Source organism: Sycon ciliatum, chromosome 5 (genome assembly GCF_964019385.1).
Source record: "Sycon ciliatum chromosome 5, ocSycCili1.1, whole genome shotgun sequence".
NCBI lineage: Eukaryota > Metazoa > Porifera > Calcarea > Leucosolenida > Sycettidae > Sycon > Sycon ciliatum.
The window spans coordinates 2,903,746-2,930,838 of NC_088647.1; the positions used below are offsets into that span (position 1 = coordinate 2,903,746).

Consider the following 27,093-nt stretch of genomic DNA (forward strand, 5'->3'; position numbering starts at 1 on the left):
AAAACATCCAAGCTCGGGAAGATTTTTAACCGTAACACTCTGAAAGTGAGCTACAGTTGTATGCCAAACATGGGAGCGGTCATCAGCAGCCACAACAAGAGCAACCTGCGAGAGCCAGAACAAACCAAGGCATGCAACTGCAGAATTAAGGAATCCTGCCCGCTGCGTGGAGAGTGCCAGACGAAGGAGATTGTGTATGAGGCCACTGCAGAATCTACCAGCAAGATTTACATCGGCCTATCAGAGACACCTTTCAAAGCCCGTCACGCCAACCACCTGACCTCCATGCGTCATGAAAAATACAAAAACAGCACTGAGCTCGCAAAACACGTATGGGAGCTGAAGAGCGAGGGAAAGCCGTTGACCATCACATGGAAGGTGCGGGAGAAGAGCCGATCATACAGATGTGAGTCAAAAAAATGCAATCTTTGTACCGCGGAAAAATTCCACATCCTGACTACACCCAAGAAGCTCCTACTCAACAAGCGGTCTGAGATGGTCTCGAAGTGCAGGCATGAGAATAAGTTCCGCCTCGCAAATTTCACACCTATCACATGAACTGACCAAGTACTGTACTGCACTTTGCCTGAGCACCCATTATTATAAAATAACACAATCCCTTGGCCTGTTGTTGGCGATGCCACTCTGCTCACGCCTGCCCGTCACCAAACAACTCCCTACTTGTAGTGATCTCACTGGGCCACTGCCCGCCACCCTCCTGGCACCCCCCACACATCTGCTGTACACTGCCTCCCCATCGCCTCTTTCCGCGCTTTCATGCTCACACCTGCCTGTTGCCCGCCACCCTCCTGGCACTTCCACGGTCGCGCCTTGGCCCGCGCCAGCTTTCTCCCCATACCTCACACCAGATTTAGCGCTAAATTTGTTTATGCTTGTGGCCCTATGTGTTTATAAGCATACTGTTGGGTAGACCAGAGTATCAGTTGTCTGATGATTGCCTAGCGGCATGAAACTCAGAGTTACAACCAACCTGAACGTCCTCCGCTGAGTCTGCTATGTACTAAGCTCTGTCTCTGACATTGAGCACTCTCTGCAGCTCGGGGATCAACGGATTTTGGATTTTATGTATGTATGTATGTACTTCGGAAGTGCGTCAAGTACATGACGTGTATGCTCGTGTTGAGAGCCATAATGATGGTGCCAGTGAATGACACCTAGCACCTGTGTCATCTACGCAGTGAGATGCACTGGAACTAACTTTGTGTTGCCGGTGAACTACATGTAGTCAGTGTCTGAGCGTGTTTGCTGCGCAGTCCTACCCGGCCATCGCTGTGAACCTCCATCCCAATGAACTGTTCAACACACCTTTGTTTTCTCCATCATTTCTATCCTTAGATATTTACTGTCATTTGGACTTGGGGACTTACCTCTGAGCTGTTTCCAGTGACTTTGTACGTTTTTTTTATTATGTTGATTTATGTTGCATCTTTCTGCATGTGTTGGCCATACAGGATTCTTGACATTGATGTTTCTTTTAGCACTTGTTTTAGAAAGTAGCGGCTCCTCTCCCACCTTTCTTTTCTGTGTTTGTGCTGGGTTTTGTGCTGGAGCACTGTCAACCATGGCAGAATGCTGTGCGCTTTGTGCCGGCGTGTCCATTGTGCAACGTGTGCATGAAACACTGGTGCATGCCGGTGCCAAAGTATTTCAAGTTTCAACCAACGTATTTCAAACAGATTTTGGCCGTACAGCCGGTCCACCCCTGGCCTAGTGGTTGGTCCCGGTGCCCTGCGCTAGTAGTAGTACGCTGATGCGGGTGCTAGTAAATGCCTGCTGCCAGGGTGTCTTGCACACACGCACGCACGCACGCACGCACGCACGCACGCACGCACGCACGCACGCACGCACGCACGCACGCACGCACGCACGCACGCACGCACGCACACACACACACACACACACACACACACACACACACACGCAAACACACACACAAACACACGCAAACACACACACACGCAAACACACGCAAACACACACACAGTATTTGTCCTTGTCACTTGCAAGCCATACGCTGACTGTATACAAAATACGTGTCTTGCCTGGTACACAAGTACACACAAGTCGATCCTGCGGTACCGGTATGCAATGTAATCTAGGTTACAAAAACCTGCGGAAAAAAATTGTGCGAAGATACAAATCGGAAGCTTCGCTGATCGGTTCCACAGCCAGCCCAATGCTGATAAGAAACGAAAGCCTTGAATCTACAGTCAGTGTAATGCTCAGTTTGCCTGCAGGCAAGTCTGGCCTAGCTAGTGCAGCTGCACTTAATTAGGAAAGGTTAAAATCAAGTTCATAAACATAGCGCGCAGATATCTACCCAGCAGTGTGGCGATTAAAGTGAAAATAAACAGCGAACAAGCAGCGCATGCTAGGCTGCACTGTCTAGTCCGTTTAGCCAGCTAGCTACCGGTACATGTAGTCCGGATTGTGAGCGTATAATTTACGAGGGGCGAGGTAACTCTGAGGAAACCTTCTTGTTAGTACAGATCTTAGTATAAGTTAGACGTGTGCTGTCATCTTTCAAGCTACATAATATATGCTCAATTCAGAATAAAACGTATCCTTCTTCAATGTGCTCCTAATAAAATAAAATTGTGCGAACGACGTAAAACATTACTCGTAACGGAAGTGCAGGCGAGGAGTAAGTTCTGTGAAAGCAGGGCGAAGAAAAAAGGTCCAATGCATGCCACTCCAGCATCGAGTTTGTGTCAGTACATGTATGTGGGAGAAACAAAAGAAGCATGTGTGTGTGGGGGGGGGGAGATGGAGGAGACACATGATCGTGCTTTGTGGGCGTCAATGGTCTGTGTAACCGCGGCGACGCTCAGCGTCATGTGGATCCAGCCAGCGGAATCAAACGTGTTGTGCGCAGCCAAGCTCTACGTAAATACACATGCTACAGATCGAAACTGGCAGGGCACAGGTGTCTCTCTCTCCTAAATAAATAATATTGTTTCCGGATTTGTTGACGCAAACTAGTCTAATGTAGATGTAGTTGGTAAATACGATCCTAAATAAGGGTTGCTTTTCTCTCTCTCTCTGGTTGAACTCAGTAATGGCAAGGACTTGGCTGGTATCAAGTCAGTGCTTTCTGATAGCTTGTGGTGTGTGATCCGTGCCGGAACTGCATGCGCTGGTATTTCTCCATGACAGGCTGTGTGAACTCAGCTGTGGAGATGAACAGAGCGCCTGCTGCGGCGGCTGTGCGGGCGCTTCATGTCTGTTCTGGCCATTGGCGGGGAACTGTCCTTGCTGTCCGGGCTGTCCCAGTGGAGTAGTAGAATTGTTGATTGGTGGAACGGAGTCCTGGCTTGCCGAGGACAGAAACGGGTTGCTGCTGTGACTCCCGAAAAACGATGTGTCGCTGTTGTCGAGGCTTGTTGAGGAAAGGAATGGGTTGGTATGGTGCAATGTGAAGGAGTCGTCGAAACCCTCGTTGGGTCCAGCAGGCCGACAGTATCCGTACGACTTGCTTACTGTCACTGCTGCTGTGTGTGCCGGTGAGTCGCTACCTCCCTGCAGACAGACACACAGCACAACGGAACACCAATGCAGCACAGCGTACATGGACACGGTTGTTTATGCATAGGTGGAGATGTGTGGAATGCGCGCGTAGGCAATTCGACCAGCAGGAAGATTTAACGGCGTGTACGTGTACGCGCGCGCGTGTGTGTGTGTGCGTACGTGTGTGTGCGTGTGTGTATGTGTCTGAGACACCAGCACAGACATATAAACATTGGGAGAGAGGAAGAGAGAGAGATAGAGAGAGAGAGAAAGAGGGAGAGAGAGAAAGAGAGAGAGAGAGAGTGAGACATGGTGCCGAACTCACGACAATATCGGGTAGAGACCATGCGGAGGAAGAAGGTGATACGCTAGACTTTGGTGCCTGTGTGTCTTGACTAGGCTTTTGGGCCGCCCCGCCGCCCGAGTGAATTCCGCCTACGGATACCTGCGAGCTACTGTCACTCAGATCCATACTGGCCATGGAGCCAGCGCGATTGCGGTTCTGCATTACAGACGGACGGACGGACGGACACACACACACAGGAAAGGACACGTTCATGCAGACACACAGTTGTGTGGAGATTGCAGTGGCATGTGCACGTGACTGGCCTCACCAGCATGACCATGATGAGGCTTGGTGACAGTACCAGCCACACTGAAAGAAGGTAGAGACTAGAGTCAGCACGATTGTCTCGCTCTCGCTGCAGTCTACCAAGAATGAGAAAACGGTAGACAGGTTCAATATCCCTATTGTTACTTTTCTTAATTCCCACACAACCCCTGCTGCGGTTGGCTAGCACCCACTCTCTTCACATTGGCCAGTGTTTCCACTGGGCCTTGAGATGTTACAATAAATAAATGGAAACAAGGAAAACGGTGGGGCACAAGTTATGCGTTAAAGTCCACCAGCTAAACCAGGTTTTGAACAGTCAGACATGCACAAGGTAACACCAGATAAACGAGAGAGCTTGGAAGCTCAGGGCCCTACGCCATGCTTTTTTGCCTTGATGACCTAGACAAAAAAAAAGCATAGGGATGTTATAAATTCTTATAAGTTTCTACTTTTTGTTTTTAGACATAACCTGGGATTCGAACCCGCACTATCGCCCTGCATGCATCCCCCGATACACTGTGCATACATACTAAATCTTCCAAGTCGCTTCACGTTATGATCTTGTATTTGAAAGCCCTATTTGAATATGCATTGTGGCCAGCAGTCTTTGATTGTACGGTATGGTACGGGATAGGTACGGGACATGTAAGGGACATGTACGGGAGAGGTACGGGACAGGTACGGTCGAGGGTAATACGACACCGTCTACGGCCTTGATGACGGCAAAAAAAGAAAAGGGATGTTATAAATTTATTTTTCAATTCTCCTATTTTTTCAGGCATTGCCTGGGATTCGAACCCGCACTATCGCCCTACATGCATTCCCCCATACACTTCGCATTCATACTCATTCTTCCAAGTGGCTTCACGTTACGATCTTGCGTTTGAAAGCCCTATTTGAATATTGCGGCCAGCTGTATGTGGCCAGTTGTGTTTGATGGTACGGTACGGTACGGGACAGATACAAGGTAGCGCCAGGCGTGACACAAACACACAAACACCAAATTAAAGCTGTGTGGACCCTGGCTAGCGCCAGACGTTACTGAAGTAACGTCTTCTGCATAGCTACGGGAATAAATAAATGCATGGTAATGTAGTTGAGTACGCAGCAGTTACCTTCTTTCCAGATTCGATACCTCTGTACAGTATGGCAAACTGATCACAGTCATTCTTCCTGTGCACACAGATCATGTAGAGAAGAGCAGAGCAGAGCTGGAACACTGGGCTTTCTATGCCATCGTGTTACGCATTCCTTGCATGTGCCGTGGAAAGACTCTTCCGTAGATTACATACAGTCGTGCACATCCACTCCATACAGTACTACTTGTAGATTGTGGTACATACCTTAGAGCCTGTCTCCTATAGAAGGCTGTTTTGAATAGAAGCCTGGATACACTGCTGGCACATACGCCTGGTTTTAATGTTGACATACATGGAGATACCGGTCTTGTATAGAAGCCTGTCTCATGTAGAAGCCTGCAAAATTTCCCCTAAGCCTCGGCTTTTATACACGACTTTACGGTACATCCACCGCACAATTATAAATTCTGTCCCCAGTTGATTGTATTTGTCTACTAGCAATTACCCCTGAGAGTGTGGGACAAGATGTCGGTAAAAGGGCCATACACGGGATTACTAAACAGTTCACCAAGATTTCCTTGCCCAACATTTCAACTTGCAGTCAGATATTAACTTACTTCATCCACTCGATCTGATTGACTAACTTGGACCGAGCACCAGCAGTCATCTCCAAGGCATCCAACTCCTCAGATGTCAGGCGCATCAGCTGTGTCGAGAAACGCACGTATGCACGCATGCACATACATATGCACACACAGGGGTGCTCACACGCACACGGACCACACACGCACGCACACACACACGCACACACACACATGCACACACACACACACACACACACACACACACACACACACACATTACTTGAGCATGAAGCAAACAACAAATCAACAAAGTCGTTCTGTTGTGAAAATTGAAAAGCACTTCAGTTGCCTAATGATCATAGTAATACGTGAAACTCAGAGTCGCAACACAGCTTCCAATCTCTCTCTTGTGTAGTAATATGACACACACACACAAGACCAGAAAGTGATAGGCACTTTGTTGCAGGCTTTGCTGGCATGCCAGGGGCATGCACATTACTCACTACGATTCGTTTTAGCACCGCAGTAGCACACGCACGTAAACAAGCAGGGGTCACATTTCAGTTGCCACTACTGCACATAAGGTTTCTGCTGGGACTCACCGTGCTAAAGTTGTACTCTTCCAGAGTGCTGGAGTATTTGTGCAGGCGTAGCGCCCTCAGCCAGTCCTGCAGGGACGAGAACGTCTTCACCTCGGTGCTGGCACTGGTGCGCGATGCTAGGCTGGTGCATGAGCCAGTGCGACTCAGTAGCGTCGTCGAGGACGAGGCAGATATGCGGCGTCGCTGGGTGGGCTCGGTGTGCCGATGCTCCGTCAGAAGGAGGCCTGAGCTATCATCGCCGTGCGAGGACGGTAGATCGCTCGGACTGGCAACCGACGATCTCCCCGACAGACCGTGTTCCAGTGAGCCAGCGGTGATGGAGTCCGGAAGAGTTGTACCCAGTTGTATCAACTCTGCCGTGCCAGTCATGCCTGAACCCGACGGCGAGGACCGCCTGCACTTTTCCGAGGCTAGCCTGGACGCTGATCCGTACTGTTCCAAAAAGGTCAGCGACGTGGTGGTCATGACCTGGTCTTTCTTGAAGTAGACCACACCGCCGCCGAGACGAGGAACACACTGGTGTTCGCAGTGCTCCTCGTCCACCTCCGTGATGGAGATGGGCACCGGCCTGGTGCTGCCGGGACGCAGCGAGGACTGGTCACGCGGGCGTGCCAGCGACGTGTTTGCGCTGACCTGCAGCGATCCCTCAGACTGGTGGATAGTCATCACTGCTCACACAGATCCAGAAGCAGCAGCAGCATCCAACAAGAACAAACAGTCAACTGCCACACATAGGTTCAACATTTCCATTTTCACATACATGTATTTTCACCCTTGAGATTCACACGATAGGCATCTATCTGCCTTTGGAAGATCAATCAAATAAAATTAAAAAAGAATATTACTTGTTCATGTTAGCCACCACAAGTGCGGCAGCGACTTACAGCTGTCCTGAGAATCCTTGGAGGTGGCGGCGGCAGAGCTACCACTGGACTCAGCGCCGCTCAGCACCGGAGTGGCGGCAATGTCACTACCAGCAGCAGCTGCTTCACGGCCGTCCGGAGAGTGATGCTGGCTAGTGGCGGTGGACACCGAGCTGCCATTGGAATCACCTCCGGCGCCGCTCAGCAGCGTAGCCGCCCCGACGGCATCACCACTGCCGGCACTGGCTGGTAGTGCAGTGACAGTGATAGGACTGTCTTCCAAGGCGCCGCCGTCCACAGCAGCAATGGATGTACCACTGGTGGTCGTCGTGACGCTGTTGAAGAAGTCCACTACGAGCGGAGTGGTCAGCATGTACTGAGGCAGCTCGGTGAGCTTCCTGCAGGAATAGACAATCAAACGAGTACGCAATCACGGCCATGCGTGAGGAGTGGTGTGACCACTCAGAACTCAGAACCGACCATGCATGCGAGACTGCTACTGCTGACGGAAACAAAACTTCATGACTTTTTGTTCACATTCTCCGGAGTTACTGTGCTCAAGAAAAAGAGTTCAGTGGAATATAAAACACGTCCAGACAGCGGGTGAACATATGAACACTGTTATACAGAAGAAATTGGTACCGTTAGTCTCACTCGGAGTCACCATCCCTCGATTCCTCACAGCGCAATTCACTACAGCTGACAGGTTATTCATAAGCCTGACTGTTTGTAAAAAGCACCTGTATTAGGGTGGACACGGAGCACCGTATGTAAAAGCACCCGTATTAGGGTGGACACGGAGCACTGTACGTAAAAGCACCCGTATCAGGGTGGACACGGAGCACTGTATGTAGAAAGCACCCGTATTAGGGTGGACACGGAGCACCGGAGCAGGAGAGTACTCCGTCTTTCTCGATGTAACCGCCGCAACAAGCATATCACGATAATATCGTGCATAAGCGACCGTATTAAAACTCGGACGGTGAGCCAATATTATAAGTAACGAGAAAGGGACAATAAGTTACTAGTTTTGACTAACAGTCTACCACGGTTGCGGTTGTCAGTTTTGTGCCTTGTTGTCGCACTGTCTGACTGTATAAGATCTCGATACCTTGGTGGACTGTTAGTCATAAATACAAGTAGCTACTTATTGGCCCTTTCTCTTTTCTCGTAAGTGACCTTACTGGGCATACTCTGCTATCTCCGGAAGGCGCTTCTCGGCCAGCTCACGCGTTGCCTTTGTCAGCAGCTTCTTGCCTGAGAAAAATCCAAGTGCAAAACATGTGCAACGCATGTATCAGAAATGATCCCAAAGAAGGGTGATCATGCATGACCCTTGATAAAAACCAACTTACATGCAGGATTGATTTATGCAGGCAGTTGAAAGTCAAGTGAAAACTCCCAATAAAAATCAAACTTGGCGTTTGATGAAGGAATGCCTAGGAGGAACCAGTGAGGACCAGGACGTTAGCGATGCATACACACACACACACACACACACACACACACACACACACACACACACACACACACGCATACATACCTGGCAGGAAAGGAATAATACGGGGAGAGGCACCTTTGCCAGCAGCCACTGCATTTTCATTGAGAAGCTACCACAGTCAAAGATAGAGAACACTGCATAGGTTAGCACAGTATGCCAATCTAAAGATGATAGATGGCCCTTTGGCGAACTTGAACAAACCTGTGTTTTGTGTGTGTCAAAGCATTAGGGTTTGATATCGGTCTAGTGACATAAACTAGCTCCAAGGACCGCATGTACCAAGTAGTCAAACGGGGACGCACGCAAGAGTGCTTGCACACAATCCATGACACATGTTTTGTCACAGAGTGGGCTCATATCGATGTTCAACATTTTAATATAAACACAAGTGTCAGATACGAAAAGAATGCCACAATGAAAAAGGTACATAACAATCATTGAGATGTGTTTACAAATTGGTATACTTCAGCTTCAGGGTTCCGGAATATCCACTTAACCAACAGGGTCCCGAGTGTGTCGGACAAGTGACACGTTGCTGCCTAGCGGGCCGGGTACTAAGAGTTTAGAACCTCTGATAGTGACCATGTGCCAGGGTCTCGTATAGCCTCCAGTGACACGTGATCGCCAGACATACATGTAGGTGACGCACAGCAGTACGTGCAGTGACAGTCCCCCCTACCTACCTTGTTCTGGAACTGGAAGAGGTCGTTGTAGGTCTTGAAGCACCGGTTGAACGTGCCATCCGACCAAGTCACCTGCACACAGCCAACGCACGCACGAGCACACGCGACGTCAGCCCGAAACAAACACCACTTGATAGGAGCAGTTGTGGTATTGAGATAAGGCATTGTATACGAAAGTCAATGGAGTGATTGGGTTTCACAGAAAATATGGATACCGGACAAGTTCAATACTCGTATTGTGATAATGGAGTGATTGGGTTTGGCAGAAAATATGGATACCGTACAAGGTCAATGCTCGTATTGTGATAGGGGTAATCGTTATGAGAGTAGCTTGACTGTACATGCACCTACTTCGAATATGTATTCGAAACGAATGGTGTCGAAGCGGCCGCTTCCCTTGCTTTTCTGACAGCCAGAGACAATGATAATGTCCGGGACTACATCGCCTGCACAAACAACCAATAGAGATATGGTGACACATAGATGTAGGTCCAGAGTAGGTCGGCTGCGCATACAGAGAGTACAGCCAGACCTCGGTTTTACCGCACACTTCTGTTTTCCACAAAATTATCCGGATAGGCGAAGGAACCGGATAATCGAACACACATACTGTATATGCATAACATATGCTGTAAATCGGTTACCAGAGATTTTCTTCCGGATGGCGATGGATCCGGATAAAAGAGGTCTGGCTGTATTAATGATCGCAGTGAACCATGTGTTGACAGAGAGGTTCCGCACAACGTAAGTATGTTAGCAAATAACGTAGTCGATCTTCGGAAAGTCTTACGTGCACTGCATGCGGATCCGTGTTCCGCCATATGGAAATTTTCGAGTCACGTAGCTGCCCTTGGCAACTCCGAACACGATAGTGTACGACCTAGGAAGTGAGTCATACATTTACACCCCAATCCACTTTAATACGGAGCACCTCCGTAAAGCGGGAGTCACCTTACCGCTCTCCGCCCAGTTAGTAGTACCGGTGTCCGCCCAGTCGTCCATAAAGCTTAGTACACTGGTACGCGCCTCTTGACACCTCTAGGGCACCACACACAGAGACCACACAGGGTACCGTGGCAACACAAAAACATTCAAATACCGGTAACTGAAGCCGCATGTCAAGTACCGGTACAATCTTGCTACAGTCCATTTCAAAACTATAGACGTGTAGGGTTTTTGAAATATTTCAAATTTGGCTGGAGCTTTTTGAGAATAGTTTTCGGAATATTGCTCAGGTCTGCTCCACAATTACTCTCATATAGTTTCTAAATGATTGGATAACAGACGCCCAATTTGGAAAAATTTATGCACAAAGTGATCACAGATTTTATGTGGTATAGATGCTGGCATAACGGTTTTTGCCTAGGTACGCGTCTATAGTTTTGAAATGCCGGACTGTAGAGGGTGAGACACTCCACATGACCAAGTCATTATGACAAGAACTTCACGATTGCGGACCTTCGTCTCATGTACTATGTACACTTTCATTTGTTCAGATCTCAGAACTACAACTTTTAGCACTTCGAAGTAATACCATTTGTTTACTTTGGATAGTGAACGAAACAACGAAGATCAATTTCAAACGAAAGCTTCTTCGTATAAAGTACACTGCTTTCAACACAAGCTCTTCCTTCGTTGCCCATCAAAGAAATAGCATGAGTAGTGATAGCGACAGTCTATAACAATGGCACAGGGACAGTGAGAGCTACAACACACTGGTAATCGCTAGATTAAAGACGTTAGAGATTCATCGCAATGGGCACACGCAGTGTTAACAGCCATGCTGTTCGGTATAGGCCATGTCTATCAAGACGCGAGCTAGTGACACACCAGTGCATACTCTATTCGCTTCCATGTAATTGGGCGACACCGCCCGTTTGGTTCTGCGAATTCAAATAAAAATGTACCTACTCTTGCTGCATGGCTGTCGAGCAGGGTAAGAAATGCAAGTACTATTAGCGTGTTTGGCAACACCTAATTCCACACTACAGTCCATTCAGAAAAAGATGGACTTCTAGCTTTTGGCCATAAATGGGTCAAACTTTGAGTTTTTTTAGAATTTTTTTCTGCAATCCCCTATGGAATCCTCTTCCAATTATGTTTCTGAAGTCTATTTGTCCAAAAAGCAAGCCATAACAAGAATAGGATATCGGCCAAGTTTTGCCCCAGAAGCATTGAATTGGAAAAAAAACCATCAAAATCCAGGCCGTTTGACCCTGCCTGCAACAGTGCATTGTGGGGTTCGAACCCCAGTTCAGGTACCCTTTTTGGACTCTTTTTCAAAGTTCAAGTTTCGCAGCACTGCACTGTGTACAATGAAATCACGAAAAATCGCCAAATACGGGAGCTCGCCAGAGCCAGGGCCCATCTTTTTCTGAATGGACTGTAAGTTAGTCTTGCATAGGGATTTAGTGGAGAAGAAAATTAGCACAAATACTGTGAGTCTACAAATATTCGGTGCATTTTTATTTTCGGCTATTTTCGGCCCGGTCATGTTTGGCCGAAAATGTGTTGCTGCCGAAATTTGTTTCGCAAGGTTTTTTTGTGACAGTGTATACAAGCGGCAGTAGTACAGGCCGAAAATTTGTCGACTCACAGCAGCACAGAAGCCACTGGTGATAAGGCCGTTCACACCTCTTCATAATCAGTATAATGTACATTGATGAATTGAGCAGCAGCTAACGAGCACTTTTATGTAACTTTCTAGGCGATGAAAGCGGCGACAAATTGGTGCCTTTAATTAGTAGAGGGTGCAACTGGCATCAGCTACACGGCAAAACCTCAATTATTTTCCCAGTGTACCCAAGCCTGTTATACGGGCAAAATAAACACAAGCGTAACCTTAACAGGAAGAAAATGAGCAAAAATACCTGTGAACACAGTCTAATACGGAGGGAGCTAACATGGCTGTGAACACAGTCTAATACGGAAAGAGCTAAGGTGGCTGTGAACACAGTCCAATACGAGGGAGCTAAACCTGAAACCTGACATACACAGCATACCATCATACAACAACGGGGATCACGGTACAGCAATGTCAAACACAGTACAGCAATGTCAAACACAGTGACAACTTTCGCACATACTCCTTCTGTACACACAGTTCAGGTTACAGCTGATTTTATGCGGTGCACATTGAAGTATTTCTAGTCTCGCTATGTAGCTGGCACTACCTACGCTCTGAAGGTGCCAGTTTGTCACCGCTTTGACCACCTACAGAGCCAGATAAAAGGACTCGATAGTTGCTGCTCACGTCACCAATGTAGCGATTATGAAGAGTGATGCTTGGAAAGGCCTTTTTCGGATTTACTAGTGCCAGTGGCTTCTTTGCTACTTGCTACTTATGTGTACAATGTATTTTAATCTTGCACGCACATGATTGTGTGCACTGTGCACACGTATAGGCTAGTGAGAGTGCAATGCATTCAGCTGTTCCTGAAACCTAGCCAACAAGGCATGACCGCCGTTGCTGCTGCTGTCGTAAAAACAAGAGGGTGTTCAAAGTCGAGGTGAGTACGTGTTTGTTACAGTGTGCATGTGCAGTTCCTTGCAGGAGAAGTTCCATGCACTGTTTTTCTAGACTAAGAGGAGGAACACATTGCAAGGTTGCAAAGCCCCCTTCCCCATACACACACTTCTAATAGGCTACGCCACACATACCATAATACTAATAATAGCAATACCGCCATGGCAACGGGAGTCGTAATATATTGAACACTACTACAGGTAATAATTATCAAGAGTACATGAAAACCAGAGTGTGCAGCTTGGGCCGGGGTCTTCTCTGCTATGGGTGTCTGTCACGGCGGAATTCTGTGATTACATCATATTTGGTGCAGATCTCGGCGGGAAATGGCGTAGTGCGTACAACTAAGCTGCAGTTGTGCAGAAAGAGACCTGCTTGAATCCTGCTTGTACGCACTACATCACTAAAATGATGTAATCACGGAATTTCGCCGTGACAGCAACCCATCCGAGCTGCACACTCTGGTTTTCATGTACTCTTGGTAATATTTTCCTTATTGGAATGACCCAAAGATGACCCAAAGGCTGATCGTTCATCGAGGGGTTCACCACATTGGACAGCAACAAGAGTGTCAAGCGCGACACTCGTATACAGATGAAACATCGGATCAAGATATCACAAAGCTATCATATCAGCACACATTCTCGCTAACCTCTTTCTTGAGCAGTCCTCGATCATGGTCATTGCTACCCGGCGTTGCCACGGATACCGCCTCACACAACGTGTCGATCTTGTCCCAGAAAATCCGCCGCTCGGCGAACGAGAAAGCCGGATGGCTCGCTGCCATGTTGAGCATGAGTAGGAACTCCTCGCGCGCGTCATTCTCGCTGGCCACGTACTCTTTCTTGATTGTGGACAGGACCGGGTACAGGAGTTGGCTGGCGACGGTGTGGTTTGTGCCCTTCAGCAGGGCCAGCGTGGCGAGCAGGTTGGCGCGATCCTCGTCATTCGACAGTTTCGCCGCCGCGCACGGATGCACGGCCTCCACGTGCCTGGGGCTAGCTGCTGGAGGTGAGGTGATGAACTTGTTCACTTTCTGCTCTGCGGACCGGAGCGACTGGTAGCAGTCTTTGAGCGCGTCCTCTAGCAGTGTGAAGAAGTATCTCAGCTCGAACGGCGTGCAGCATTTCAGCATGCCGGAGTAGACATTCACTCGACTGCTGGCAGAGGATTCCTTGAACCATAGCAGCACATCGTCTTTACACACCGCTACCATGATAACCTATTTTGTCGCACAGGCTCGGGGACAGGTAAGGAGAAAATCCGACAGTACCGGAGTTGATATTTTTTTGTAGGATACAGTTAGCTAGCCGGGTCTACAACTGCAGTCTCATTCGTGAGAAATGTTCTCATACGATACCAAACAATGCACAGGTGATCCCAACTCCACGACGAACATTCTGAACATGGCATGCATCGACTTATTTGTAACCTCTGCATGCAATTTAGCACCCTGTCGCAAATGTAATTATTGACTGCTCTCTTACTACTGTACTAGCTCGGCGCAAGGATCAGGTGATTCCAACGCCACCGATCAGCAGGATTGCAATGTTGCGAAAAGGTAGACAACCTTCTACATCCACTTCAAGTTCGTGTTGATCTGTTCTATTGTAAGGAGCAAGGGAGTATGCAGCATTGATAGGATTGACAGCAATGACAGACATGATTATCGATTTGACACCAGATACTCGGCTTCACCCATAAACGGAGAAAAAGGCCTTCAAAGAACTTTCTTCGCAGGGCTGAACTACGGTTTACTGTACTTTACGTACCCCCACACACACTCACACTGCTCCGTTTTGGTCTTTTTTGGATCGAATCCGCCTCTTGTGGAGTTTGTTTTGCCACGTGCTTGTTTGGGGTGCACGCGAAGACCATGCTGGAACGGTACGGCACGCGTGGGCACCGCGTACCGGCGCGGTGGGCCTCACAGGTCGTACTAAACCGTACAAAACAGCTGGGTTTCACGTTTCATCCACTTTTGACGTCACCGGTCGTTGCTATCGCAACTACTACATGACAACACACGTACACATGGCCCGGGAACTTTTGACTTTTTGAGTAGAGCCTTGGCTTTGGCTTTGAGTTTGATCTTGACTCGAGTTCGAGCGCTCTTATCTGGGCAGTATCGGTATTCGTTCTGTCTCCTTATGTTTCAATGTTCGTCTCGTAATCGCCCCACCAGATATCAGGACGTTGTTAGGAATTCACTAGTGGAGATATGGCTCCAAGTGGGAAATCCGCGAAAGGCACTCCTGCTGTCAAGCGGACTACCATGCGTAGAAAATCTACAGTGGGAAAACAAACGAGGAAAGCCCCGCAAACGCTGGTGGGATTGCGTGAGAACAACAGAGAGTTGGCAGTACGAGTCGAAGAGCTGGAACAGTCCCTTCAGCGCTCACAGACGAGAAATGTTGCCTTGCAAAGTGAAAGAATCAGTCTAAACGAGGAACTGGTTCTGAAGACCAGTGAAATAGTGGATTTGCAAAAGCAACTTGGCAAGGAACGAAGCCACGTATCCAGGCTGTCTCGGTGCATTGGTATCGTAAAGGGAGCCATCGATACATGTAGCTTTGTGCGTCCCATTTCACCTTCACGTCAGTCAGTGGTGAATTCGCCTGAGCATTGTGCACTGAGGGTGTCACCTGTCGTACAAGAAGGGATCGTAGATGAGCCACGTCAAAGCAATGGCAAAGCATACGAGGTGAGAGCAGCACGTGAAGAACTCAATGTTCCAACCCTTAGTCAAACCCCCATTGCGCACAAGCCAACAACTGATATCATTGAGGAAGAGCAGGAACAATGCCTTTCGCCCTTTGGCGACAGTCTGCGTAGTGGTGTCACCGATGACTCGCTTGCGGAGAGAGGATTCTCCGGCAGTTCCACTTACTCTAGTGAGGGATTTCACACACCTGCTCTACTGGATGACGCCAATGATGAACAGGTGAACGAGGAAGATGAAGAACACGGGGTGGAGGAGGAGAACGTGTGTTGCAGCGAAGCTGCTCGAGCATCAGTTTTGGTCACCAGCCCGAACACGAGCACTTCTGCTGTGCGCGTCAAGGATTCACCTGCAACTTCTGCACCATCGTCGCCTGTTTCGTCGGAAGTATCGGAGTGGTTCCGCTCGTTTTCAGACGATATCCTGTCCGAGTCGTCCAGCAAAGAGGCTGACTGTGCAGCTCGATCGCAGCGTCGCCGCCGGCGTTCCATCTCATCGTACAAAGAGCCATCTGGAAAGTGCAAGCTGCGATCCGGCGATCCGTTCACCGAGGGCAATCAACACTGGGAGAGGCCCACTAGTGCAAAGAAGCCGACCAAGAAGCGCCGCCAGTCGTGCTACAACAGCTTCCCATCGTTGGTCGACAAGGAGAATGTGGCTGATGCTCCTGATGCTGATACTGATGCGCCTGCTGCTGCTAACAAGGTTGCTGCACCGAAGAAGCGCCGCCGTTCAATGTCACTACACAAGGAACCATCTAGTCCTGGCCGATCCGTATCGAACGATCATCCGATGCAAACCAGTCCCCATATGCGTACACCCGGCAGTGCAAAGAAGCAGTCGAAGAAACACCGCGACCCGTACGGCAACATCTTTCCCTTGCTGAGTACTAATGAAAGTATTACTGACGCAGTTGTCGCTCTAACGGCCAGCCCCGGGTTTCAGTGTTGATATTCGTACCGAAGTATGCATGTGAGCCATGGCACATCCTTGGGCCGCTCTCCGTACACTCCAGCCTCTATTTTCGTCTCAGCGTTGAAATTTTCAACATAGCCTCCTAACACAAAAGATTGATTTGCTCCCTTTCTAGATTCTTCCATTATGTCTACACTTGCTATACAGTCAGATGTCTATATTTTTGCCCTTGAGCCCCTGGTTTCCTTTTGCTCTGGAAGAATTACCGGTGTTTGCTTCTCTTGGATCGGTAGTAGCTGTTTCACCCCGTATCTTATGTTCATTATCGTTGTGTTGCTAGAGTGGCGGTGTGTCTTCGTCGTTTTCTAGTGGACACATGTGTACTAGCTTAGGTTCCATCTGTCCTGTTCTTTGTCTAGGGTTTAATTTTTTTCAGTTCTTGCTTCGTTCCGGCTTAGTATTCGTTGTGTCCATGTTGCTGATATCATTGCAGCGGTGACCTAGGTTTCAATGGACGTTTGGCTGCTTGCCCCTTAATCCTGTTGATGATGGCTCCTGGCCGAAAATTTGATTGAAATAAAGAAATTAAACCGGTTTGCAGCGCAGAGACCACCGTCTTGTGTTTGTGATGGTGTAGGGGTTTTCAATGTTTTGGCTGTTTGATCTGATCATAGTGATGACCACTAATCACATTCTCTGGGTTCAAGCTTGGGAATTGTATAAACTAGTGGTGTGCACGGGTAGTCGGGTACCCGTGCTACCCGTGAGGACCTTCGGGTAGACGGGTACCGAATCGTACCCGAAAACCCGAAGTCGCAGATGAAATCATGTAGAAAGAGTAGAGAGAGAGGTCTACAGTGCACGTGTACAAATAACTCACGCATGTCTACCCAGTATGTAAGGGAAGGGGCCGGTGTGCATTGTGGTCTTACCATGGAAACATTACCCGATCGGGTACCCGTGCTACCCGTGGAAAATTACCCGGACCCGATACCCGACTCAGCCCTAGTATAAACCCAGCAAGTTCGCTTGAAGAGAAGGTTTCCGATCTGGAGGGATTTACACATTGATTTTAATTAGGGCTGAAACGATTATACCAATTACTCGGTAAGCGATCGATAATTCCTTATCAATCAAGTAATCGTTACGTTATAGATTACTCGTTAGGAATTTTGAGTCCAAAAAGTACTGAAAACCCTCGTTTTGTGAAGTTTGAATCAGTTTACGCTGCGTGTGTGCAGTTGCCAGGGGCATGGTGCATATTCTGAGGTTAAATTGACTTCAAAACTGTCATGGTTTGGAGCTACCCTGTCACTAATGCAGATTTTTGGTATTATGAAGGCCTAGCTTTTGGAAACAGGATAATTTTTGCACAAAATTCTGACGCTATTTGCTAAAGATTATAATCGATTACTCGATCGTTAAGCTAAAGAGTAATCGATAGGTGAAAATCCACGATCGTTTCAGCCCTAATTTTAATATATAGTGGCTGGCAGCACTGATTCTGAACAGAATACCAGTACAGTCATGTACATGTAGGTACAAAACCGGATTGTTTTTATTATGAAATGGACTCTAGCAAGATTATGACCCCAGCGTATTACATGTATTGCCAAGAGTACTCTACAGAGCTTCTACTAGCATGCTAGCATGAAGCGTACATGCGAGTGTGCCACACATCCCACAACGGACAAGCATGCACATATACGTAACATGTGCGACACTGACAATGACGATGTGCACTGCACATGCACATTGAGAAATTCTGGTCCAGAACCTTCACAGAACAGTTTGCCATGCCCAAACAAAAACTGGATTGCTTATTATTTTGAAATGGACTGATACTTGATGGACAATAATTATTATAGTGTCTATACCAGTGTACTGGCAGATGTACGTGTCAAGTGCACTAGTGGAGGTCACTCTAAGGGAGTAGTAAAATACCTACTCCCTGCTATCAATGATTGAGTACAATGTACGTAGACCTACAGTTCGATCATACACACACATAGTACATGCACAATGCAGCCAGTAGTCTTGTAGATTATGTACGGGAGGTTCGGAAGATGCGATCGTTTCTTGTCCCTGCATTATCAGTGTTGAATCAGAAGCGAGGTTTGGCAGTCAGTGGTCTTACCGAAACTGTGACAGTGGCCTAGCTTCTGTCATTCTTTACAAAACCAGTGCCTTGACAAGCATAATGCTTCATTTCCCCCCATGCAGATTGGGCGGTTTTCGGACCTAAGACTAAGTCCTCACTGAACCACGAAACTCCGTTTACAGGTTCAGTTTGCTTGAATTCAGTGAATTGTAAAGTTTGGAAGCCAGTTTTTCAAGGACCTTCTTTCGTCTTACCTTCTTTACCATGAAGCCCCTGCTCACCTTGCAGGAATGTTCGCAAGTGTTCGAAAAAGCATACTTACACGGCGCTGCGTTTGCTGTCGCCGCCTTCTTCTTGGGAGCATGGGGATTCTCAATTTTGGTTCTTCTTCTCCTGCTGGCAGTCCTGTTTCTGGCTTTGGGAACCATGCACAATAGGCTGGAGCGGGTGGAGAAAACCAAGGAAACTACCTCCAAAGATGAGTCCAAGTCTGTGATGCCCAGAGATGGAGAAACAACAGAATGGCTGGTAGGTAGACCGAGTTTCCTCTTGGTTATACAGTCATGTACATAATTTATACTCAGGAACATCTATTGATAACCTCAAGCACTGAAAAGAAATTATACTGCAGTTAAAAAAAATGATACCGGATGCTACACGATTCAGTATAGTCCATACACTTTGTAGATTGCCCCCCCCCCCCCCTTCACAATCGCATAGTCTTAGCTAACACCACAGTTGAGATTGATACTGGTATATGGCATTCTTATGAAGAGACTAGCATGTTGCACGGCATGTTTGTTGCTGGTCTGGGTGTTGTGCACCGATATGCTGTAGTTCTGGGTCTGGATCTGTGCCTAGCAAGCCCGGTGGAACCAGTCAAGCCATGCCCGGACCGCCTTTTTGGCCAGCAACGCGTGTTTACGGCTGAGGAGGTCATGTATCCTTGGCATGCACAAATCAAGAGGCTAGGCTATAGCCGGACCAATCAAACACTGCTTCCGCCAGTCCTGCCTCCTGTCTTCGTGTATACATGTAGATGTGTGCAAGGGGGCTTCTCCACTTGCAGTGTGAGATGGCGTGTACTGCTTTGGCAGGGGTAATCCGGTCCGATATACACTTGCATTGTTATTCGTACAGCGGGGCCTCGCTTAACCGCACACATCCATTTTCAACAAAAATATCCGGCTAGGCGAGGGAACCGGATAGTCGAACACACACACTGTATGTATGCATGACGTATGCTGTAAATCGGTAACCAATGATGTCTTCCGGTTGGCGAGGGATCCGGATAAAAGAGGACCGGATAAGCCAGGTCTGACTGTACTGAGACCATGCCCATTCTACAGTGCAGGTGTATGAGCGGTCATCGAGATCAGCACGTTGCAAAGTGGGAAAAGTACATGGGTGCGGAGTTCACTTGCTCTGACTGCACATACATGTACTGTAAACATGTAATTTTTGATGTAACTTTAATTTCGGCGATTTCGTTAGAGAAACCAGGCACCTATATTTAAATTACGCCTAAAACGCACTAGAGTATGCACTGTATGTGACGGGAATGCCGATCACCTATTTCTACATTACACCGGAAACCTAGCAGGTCCCTGGCACCGAAATTTTAATGCACCTAAAATTACATGTTTTACAGTATATGGACAGGCCTGCCGGGGTTAGTCCTGTTGATCTGATCATCACCGCACCAACTTGATGGCCACTAACGCATGTTTCCTGCTGTTATGTGTACTCACTACACCATGCACAAGGTATGAAAGGGTAACTTGCACCCACATTTTCCATGTTACAATCTTATCATCTTGTTGCTCACACCATGAGAGCACTGTCACACAAACATGACCTTCTATTGTGTGCATCTGTGTACAATGTACGTGTTCGTGTACTTGTGCGTGCGCGTTTGCATGTCGCCGATCTGTTTGCTGGCGTTGTTTTAGTCGCACACGCTGGTGCGGATATGGACATCGTACCGCGCATCCATGGAGCAGCAGATTTCTCAGCAGCTGCAGCATTTCCTCGACTACAATAAGCCAACGTGGGTAGATTCGTTCACGACACAAGGGTGAGTGTGATGATCTCTCTCTCTCCCTCTCCCTCTCTCATCTCTCTCTCTCTCTCTCTCTCTCTCTCTCTCTCTCTCTCTCTCTCTCTCTCTCTCTCTCTCTCTCTCTCTCTCTCTCTCTCTCTCTCTCTCTCTCTCTCTCTCTCTCTCTCTCTCTCTCTCTCTCTCTCTCTCTCTCTCTCTCTCTCTCTCTCTCTCTCCTCTCTCTCTCTCTCTCTCTCTCTCTCTCTCTCTCTCTCTCTCTCTCTCTCTCTCTCTCTCTCTCTCTCTCTCTCTCTCTCTCTCTCTCTCTCTCTCTCTCTCTCCCTCTCTCTCATACTCTGGGAATACGGTAACTAGAGTTTCCCCTGCTGCATAGCTGTTGTATTATTATTATTATTACACCTTCCAGTGGCTAAAGATGAATCAGTGCCAATATAGATGAGGAGGGGGCGTTTGCCAGCCATGGGGGGGGGGGGTATGAGATACCATGCAGCTTCTAGTTTTGTGGCCCACTTCCCTCGCCATACCACCGGTGTTTACATGAGTGGCGGGTGTGAGTGTGTGTGTGCTCTGTAGTCTTGAGAGATTTTCCAGGCATAACTCACAACTCTCTTCTTCTCTTCAGGTTGGAGCTGGGACCGTTAGCGCCGGAGATCAACCATGTGTGGGTGCTGTCACCGCGCAAGTCTGGAAATCTGGAGGTGAGATTCAGTATGTGCAGCACATCTTTGTATGCACTGTGAGTACAATTGCTGATGCTCCACGGACCAACATTGTTTCTAACTTATGAAATCAGTCTCCTGTAAATGCATGACTTGTATCTGACAAAAGTATGAGTTGGAGGGAGGTTGCGTAAATCTGTGCTGTGGGTATATTGATTTAATTGCTGATGCTCCATGAACCAACATTGTCTTCGAATTATAACAGCAGTCTTCTGTAAATGCATGTGTCCGATAAAACTACGAGTTTGAGGGAGGTTGAAAAATAAAAGATGCATGCATGCATGCTTACACCATGGACGTGGAATTGTAGGAACATTAATTTTGTGTATTCACATTCCGTGGTTCTTCTTCTTCTTCAAAAGATTGTGTATTCATATTCTTGAATGGTTACCTCAGAAAGTTTGCACTGTGAGAGTGGGAGGGTGGGGACGGTAGTTGGTTAATGCTCAGGTGAGCCAGGAGTGAACTGTGGTGGCTTTCTATCTGCTTCGGTGTATGTGTGTGTGTGCGCATGTGTATGTGCGTGTGTATGCCTGTATGTGGGTGTTCACGCGGATGTGGATGCGGGTGGGCGTCACACTTATTTGTTCGCCTGCAGATGGATCTCCTGATCGATGTATCCTTTCTCCTGCCAGGTCTACAGTGGGACATGACAGCAACACTTCATCCGGTTAAAGTCAATGTGCCCTTACAGGTATGGCAGACCTTTTCACGCTTTCAAACGAATACAAAACTAGCTCATTCCCATCTTGGATTAAAGGATTCGTTTCTAAAGAACTCTGGAGAGGCTTTTTCATCGAGCACCACACCATAACTGCGCTCTCCAGCCGACCTCGACACATTGCCACAATAACCGACGAGAGTTTTATACTCGAAACAGCTGCATGAAGGAATTCAGTACCAACGGATGTGTCGCTTTGCTGATGGTGTGCTGTGGCAACGTGTCGAAAGGGTGCTGGAGAGTGCAGTTGTGGTATGGTCGTTGGTGGAAAAATTATACGAGAGTTTGTCTTGTTCTAGTTTTACTGTACCTATGAATGTGTGGAGTTGAGAGTGCTATATCATCCGTATCATGCCTGTCATGATTGTCTGAAGCTATTGTCTGTGTTGTGGTTGACTTCACTCTTTAGTACTATTGACTGGCCTTTCGTACAATAGCTATTGATGTCTAGAGACATACTGTCTAGCCTTCCCCTCGTGCGCTTATTGATACACTATCCAGCTGTCCAGTGGCTCTCCTTCCACCGCTCTCTATCTGCTATACTCTTCTTCACACTCTATAAGTTCGTGTCTTCTTTACAGTAAAATCAGTTCAGTGACTGACGAGTTCGAGATCACAACATGGTGTCAGAAGCGGCTTGATTACGAATCCAGCTGAGTTGCTTGCAATGTAGTCCTCAAACTGTACTCCTCTTCACCCGTTTTAGCCCTCTCACTCAGGCTCTCTCTAGCAATTCTGCCTCATTGCAAAAACCGTTCGTCTGCCTCACGGCAGATACCGTCCGTCTGCCTCTACGCAGAATCCGTCCGTCTGCCTCTAAGCAGCCTCCCTGCCTCCGCGTTCCTACCGGTCGCAGCTCCTCTGTAAGTCGCATTGCAGCTCCTGCATAGTCCTCGGACGACGTCAATGACCTCCTCATTCGAGAACAACTGATCGTGGCCCTCCCGGCCGATGCCCAAGTCTTCCTCCTCCGTCAAGCGCATCAGACCGCTATCACAACTGCCGAGCAGGCCGAATCTTACCTGCGAACGGAGACGACAGAGATGGCGCTCCGAAAGTCTCTCCCGGGTTCACCGCCCCTCGCAAACGCGGCGGAAACCTCAGACAACACGTCGTACTGCTCGACCTCCGACACCGTTGCCTCAGTGTAGTAACGATCCATCGAGTCTGTGGTGGTGCAGCTCACCCTCGGCGTGATTGCCCAGCTACAGCCAAAGACTCGCAAGAAACTAACCGTTTGTTACTTGGTCACTTCCGCGTGTGTCAACGTGCAACAGCGCCAACGTGACACAAGTCAGAAATCCGTGGGTGGTGTTACTGTAAGTACCATCACAGCACCAAATAGTCATGCTGTTCGTGAGTGCCATGCTGACATGGACTCTCCATGCAACTCCATGTACTTTCTACATGACTTGTATTCTGTACTCGTAGAGTCGCACTGTGATCTCTGCGTCTTGCTCTTTGTGCTCACACTCCTACCACATAACGCATGGTTGCGCTCTTTCTCTGCTGGCTCTAGTATCAAATGCTCCAGTTCTCTTTGGCCTCTTTGCCCTCTGTTTTCACTCTTTGCTTGAAAGGGGAGATGTTATATCATCCGTATCATGCCTGTCATGATTGTCTGAAGCTATTGTCTGTGTTGTGGTTGACTTCACTCTTAAGTACTATTGACTGGCCTTTCGTACAATAGCTATTGACGTCTAGAGACATACTGTCTAGCCTTCCCCTCGTGCGCTTATTGATACACTATCCAGCTGTCCAGTGGCTCTCCTTCCACCGCTCTCTATCTGCTATACTCTTCTTCACACTCTATAAGTTCGTGTCTTCTTTACAATAAAATCAGTTCAGTGACTGACGAGTTCGAGATCACAACAGAGAGTAGTTTATGTGTTGTGTGAGTTGATATCTTCCACTCTGTTTGAGTGTGGTGTCTGTAGCAGTAAGCTGTGTGTGTGTATGTGTGTGTATATTTGCAAATTTGCTTACCGTATTTTTCGGAGTATAGTGCACACCTTTGTATAACGCGCACCCCCAATCTTTATTGGGGGTGCGCACTTCAATCTTCATTGAAGTACATGCATTTCATATTCGGAGCATAGTGCGCACCTGCGATTTAGGGCCTAAAATAACACGTCTGAAGTGCGCACTATACTCCGGAAAATACGGTATCCCTCTGGCGTTCATGTTGTAATTTTCTCCATTTGCTGCCGATCTCTTTTCATGCCTGCTTGCTGTTTGCAGGTACGAGATCTCATCCTGAAGGGCAAGATGCTGATGAAGTTCCGCTTCCAGGCAAAAATTCCTTACGTAGAGAAGATGTGGATATCCTTCGCCGGTCAGCCAGACTTTCATTTCTCGTCCAAGGTAATCATTAGAGAGGTTAAGATGCACGCTATTTCTGACATGACGCGAAAGTTGAGCTCGCATTATTTTTGGCTCCCCGAGTGACCTGCAGCTCACGTCGAAATTTGGAGTTTTACGCCAAATTTGACGTGAAATTGCGCGTCGCGTCGGAAATGACGTGCATCTTAACCCTTTATGTACTGAAAAAATTGTACACAAACTGAATTTGATCTAGACTCACCTCAAATTCTATAATTATCTGGGTCATAACTTTAGTCTCCTGTTGACGATTTTTTCAATCTTGGGCTTCCTGGAAAGCTCGTCGCAAGAGGAACACATTGCGCCCACGCTTGCCACCACGAAGGTCAAAACGCCAGCGCTACAGCCCAGCGTCTTAGCTGCAATGCCAATATTCCGACAGAAGTCGTCTTGCATCAGCCATTTCGCTCTCCTTGCTCGTAACAACTAACTGTTACTTCAAAAAAATTCACAAACTGCCATGAGTCCGTTTACCATTTTGAACGTGTTTCTACGTCACTGCATGCCCAGAATGATGGGGAAATCCCTCATTCAAATTTGCGCGAGCGGCTATTGAGCGACATTTGCCGCAATTCGACTTTCGAGCTTCGTAACTCTGGAACCACACATCCGAGCGCTTCAGCGATTGTTTCAATGGACAGCTGGGAGTTTTCTCTTTGACCTACATATTTTAGTTTTCGGATATAACCCAGGAACGACTGAGTTACGATCGATTGAAATTTTGAAAAGTTTCGATCCCAGGGGATCGAAAGTTGTACAGTCCGTACACAAAGGGTTAACCTCTCTAATATCTTGATGCTGCTTGGCCAGTTTGTGATGAATATAGATATCTTCTATGGAGTGGTTTCACATCTGTCACATGACCATACCCGTCAGCCATGTTGGTTCCAACTCCACTTAATCCATGCATCTATTGGTCACATGACGTGGGCCATGTTGGTTCCAACTCCGCTCAATCCATGCATCTATGGGTCACATGATGTGGGCCATGTTGGTTCCACTGTCCGCATGCATGTCATGATCACTTTCTACGCAAATTTAGTCAAAACAATTTTTTTAGTCACAACCTTGCGTTGAATTACTTGTAGTGTCGTATTTGCACCATGTGCCTGCTGTGTTTGTCATGTTGTCACCTGGTGGTTAACCCCGCTTCATGGTGTCCTTGTGTGTCCTGGTGTGTGTGGGGGCGGGTGTGGGTGTGGGTGTTGTAGGTGCTCAACCTTCTACAAATGAATGACGTTCCTGTTTTGAGGACGTTTCTTGACAATCTTATCCGAGACAGCTTGAAGGTGAGAGATTTGTTCTAAGCGTTTGTGCTTGATTGCTTGTGTGTGTGTGGAGTGGAGTGCATTTCAGCCGCAGAAAACATGGGCCCTAGCTGTTAAATTAACTGTCAGATCTTGTCAGTTTGGTGCCTAGTTGTTGCACTTCCTGACTGCGTATAGTATCTAGTTACAGTGATGGACAGCTACTCTTTACTCGTATCCTTATGCCCCTTTCCTGTTTACATGTATTATTGGCTCAGCATGCGAGTGTCAGATCCTGAATCATTTGTTCTGTGTCCTATCCCTACACTCTTTTCTCAGCTCAACATGGTGCATCCACAGCGCTGGTTGATTGACATGAACAGCATCTGGCATGGAGATGAACCAGAGGAGACGGTGAGAGTAGACAGCGTTGTACGCATCACATTTTTGTTTGTGTCCTAGCAGGGGTGGCGGTCCATGGCCGGACCAACTGTGTGGCCGCCAGCTCAGTTTTACTGGGCCTCTCTCGACACATGAGTCCAGAGTTCAGGGAGCTGTACCTGTTGTCGACGCAGACACGGCGACGGGAAGACCTATGGCAGAAGTTGTAAAAAAAGTAAAAGAAGTTCACACGTCCGCGTTACCATCGGCTATACAATTGTATTGAGAAACACAACCAGCTTAGGAAGTTTTGCATATGCCAGGCCACCACCACGGCAGAAGTTGTGCCAGTCATCATTCCTGGGAAAGGTGACGTTGCAATGACTGATGTTGCAGCATTGCTGAAGATGGAGGTAGCATAGCTGGCAGTGACACTGTTGTCCTCGGGGTCGCTACCTATCTCATCCACTGACCACACACCCCATGTCGGATGACATCCAAATAACTGTCAATACAGTGGTACATCTATCCACTTCGCCGTCTTGGCCATGTCTTGCCAGTCCACACCAGTAAGTGGATCGGAGGGAGAGAAAAATCGTCGCTGCTGCTCCCAGTAGGCGCTTTCAGAACCGACGAATTTACGATGGCAAATTTTCGCTGGCCACTGTGGTCACACATATACTCCCACTGTTGAAGTTTGATTTCACGATGGTTAATACGTAGCAAGCATTAGGCAGTTTACAGTATCGCCGAAATCACACCAACTTCTTCACATAACAGTCAACCCCAGGAGTATGCAACTGTGGCAGTTTGGTGTTGTGCCTAGTGCTGAACCTTGCTGGGCAGTTTGGTGTTGTGCCTAGT

At 47.8% G+C, this 27,093-nt stretch overlaps 2 protein-coding genes across 2 annotated transcripts in view; one reads left to right on the plus strand and one right to left on the minus strand.

The window, feature by feature from the left end:
* Window positions 1-2,036: 2,036 nt before the first annotated feature.
* On the minus strand, window positions 2,037-14,650 carry LOC135817179 (uncharacterized). Its single transcript, XM_065330308.1, has 12 exons — window positions 13,632-14,650; window positions 10,410-10,491; window positions 9,805-9,899; window positions 9,454-9,525; window positions 8,813-8,879; window positions 8,454-8,526; window positions 7,291-7,667; window positions 6,407-7,074; window positions 5,838-5,926; window positions 5,257-5,314; window positions 3,854-4,030; window positions 2,037-3,540 (listed from the first exon to the last, which is right to left on the minus strand). Exons 1-12 carry the CDS (start codon window positions 14,193-14,195, stop codon window positions 3,106-3,108), a joined length of 2,757 nt encoding a protein of 918 aa, XP_065186380.1. The 5' UTR covers window positions 14,196-14,650; the 3' UTR covers window positions 2,037-3,105.
* A 4,077-nt stretch (window positions 14,651-18,727) lies between these two features.
* LOC135817181 (uncharacterized) overlaps window positions 18,728-27,093 on the plus strand; it is a 49,159-nt gene continuing 40,793 nt past the window's right edge. Inside the window, exons 1-7 of the mRNA XM_065330311.1 lie at window positions 18,728-19,245; window positions 20,670-20,794; window positions 21,402-21,477; window positions 22,097-22,192; window positions 24,461-24,583; window positions 25,813-25,890; window positions 26,188-26,262. Coding sequence (XP_065186383.1) covers window positions 18,982-19,245; window positions 20,670-20,794; window positions 21,402-21,477; window positions 22,097-22,192; window positions 24,461-24,583; window positions 25,813-25,890; window positions 26,188-26,262 — 837 coding nt within the window. The 5' untranslated portion in view covers window positions 18,728-18,981. The remainder of the gene's footprint in view (window positions 19,246-20,669; window positions 20,795-21,401; window positions 21,478-22,096; window positions 22,193-24,460; window positions 24,584-25,812; window positions 25,891-26,187; window positions 26,263-27,093) is intronic.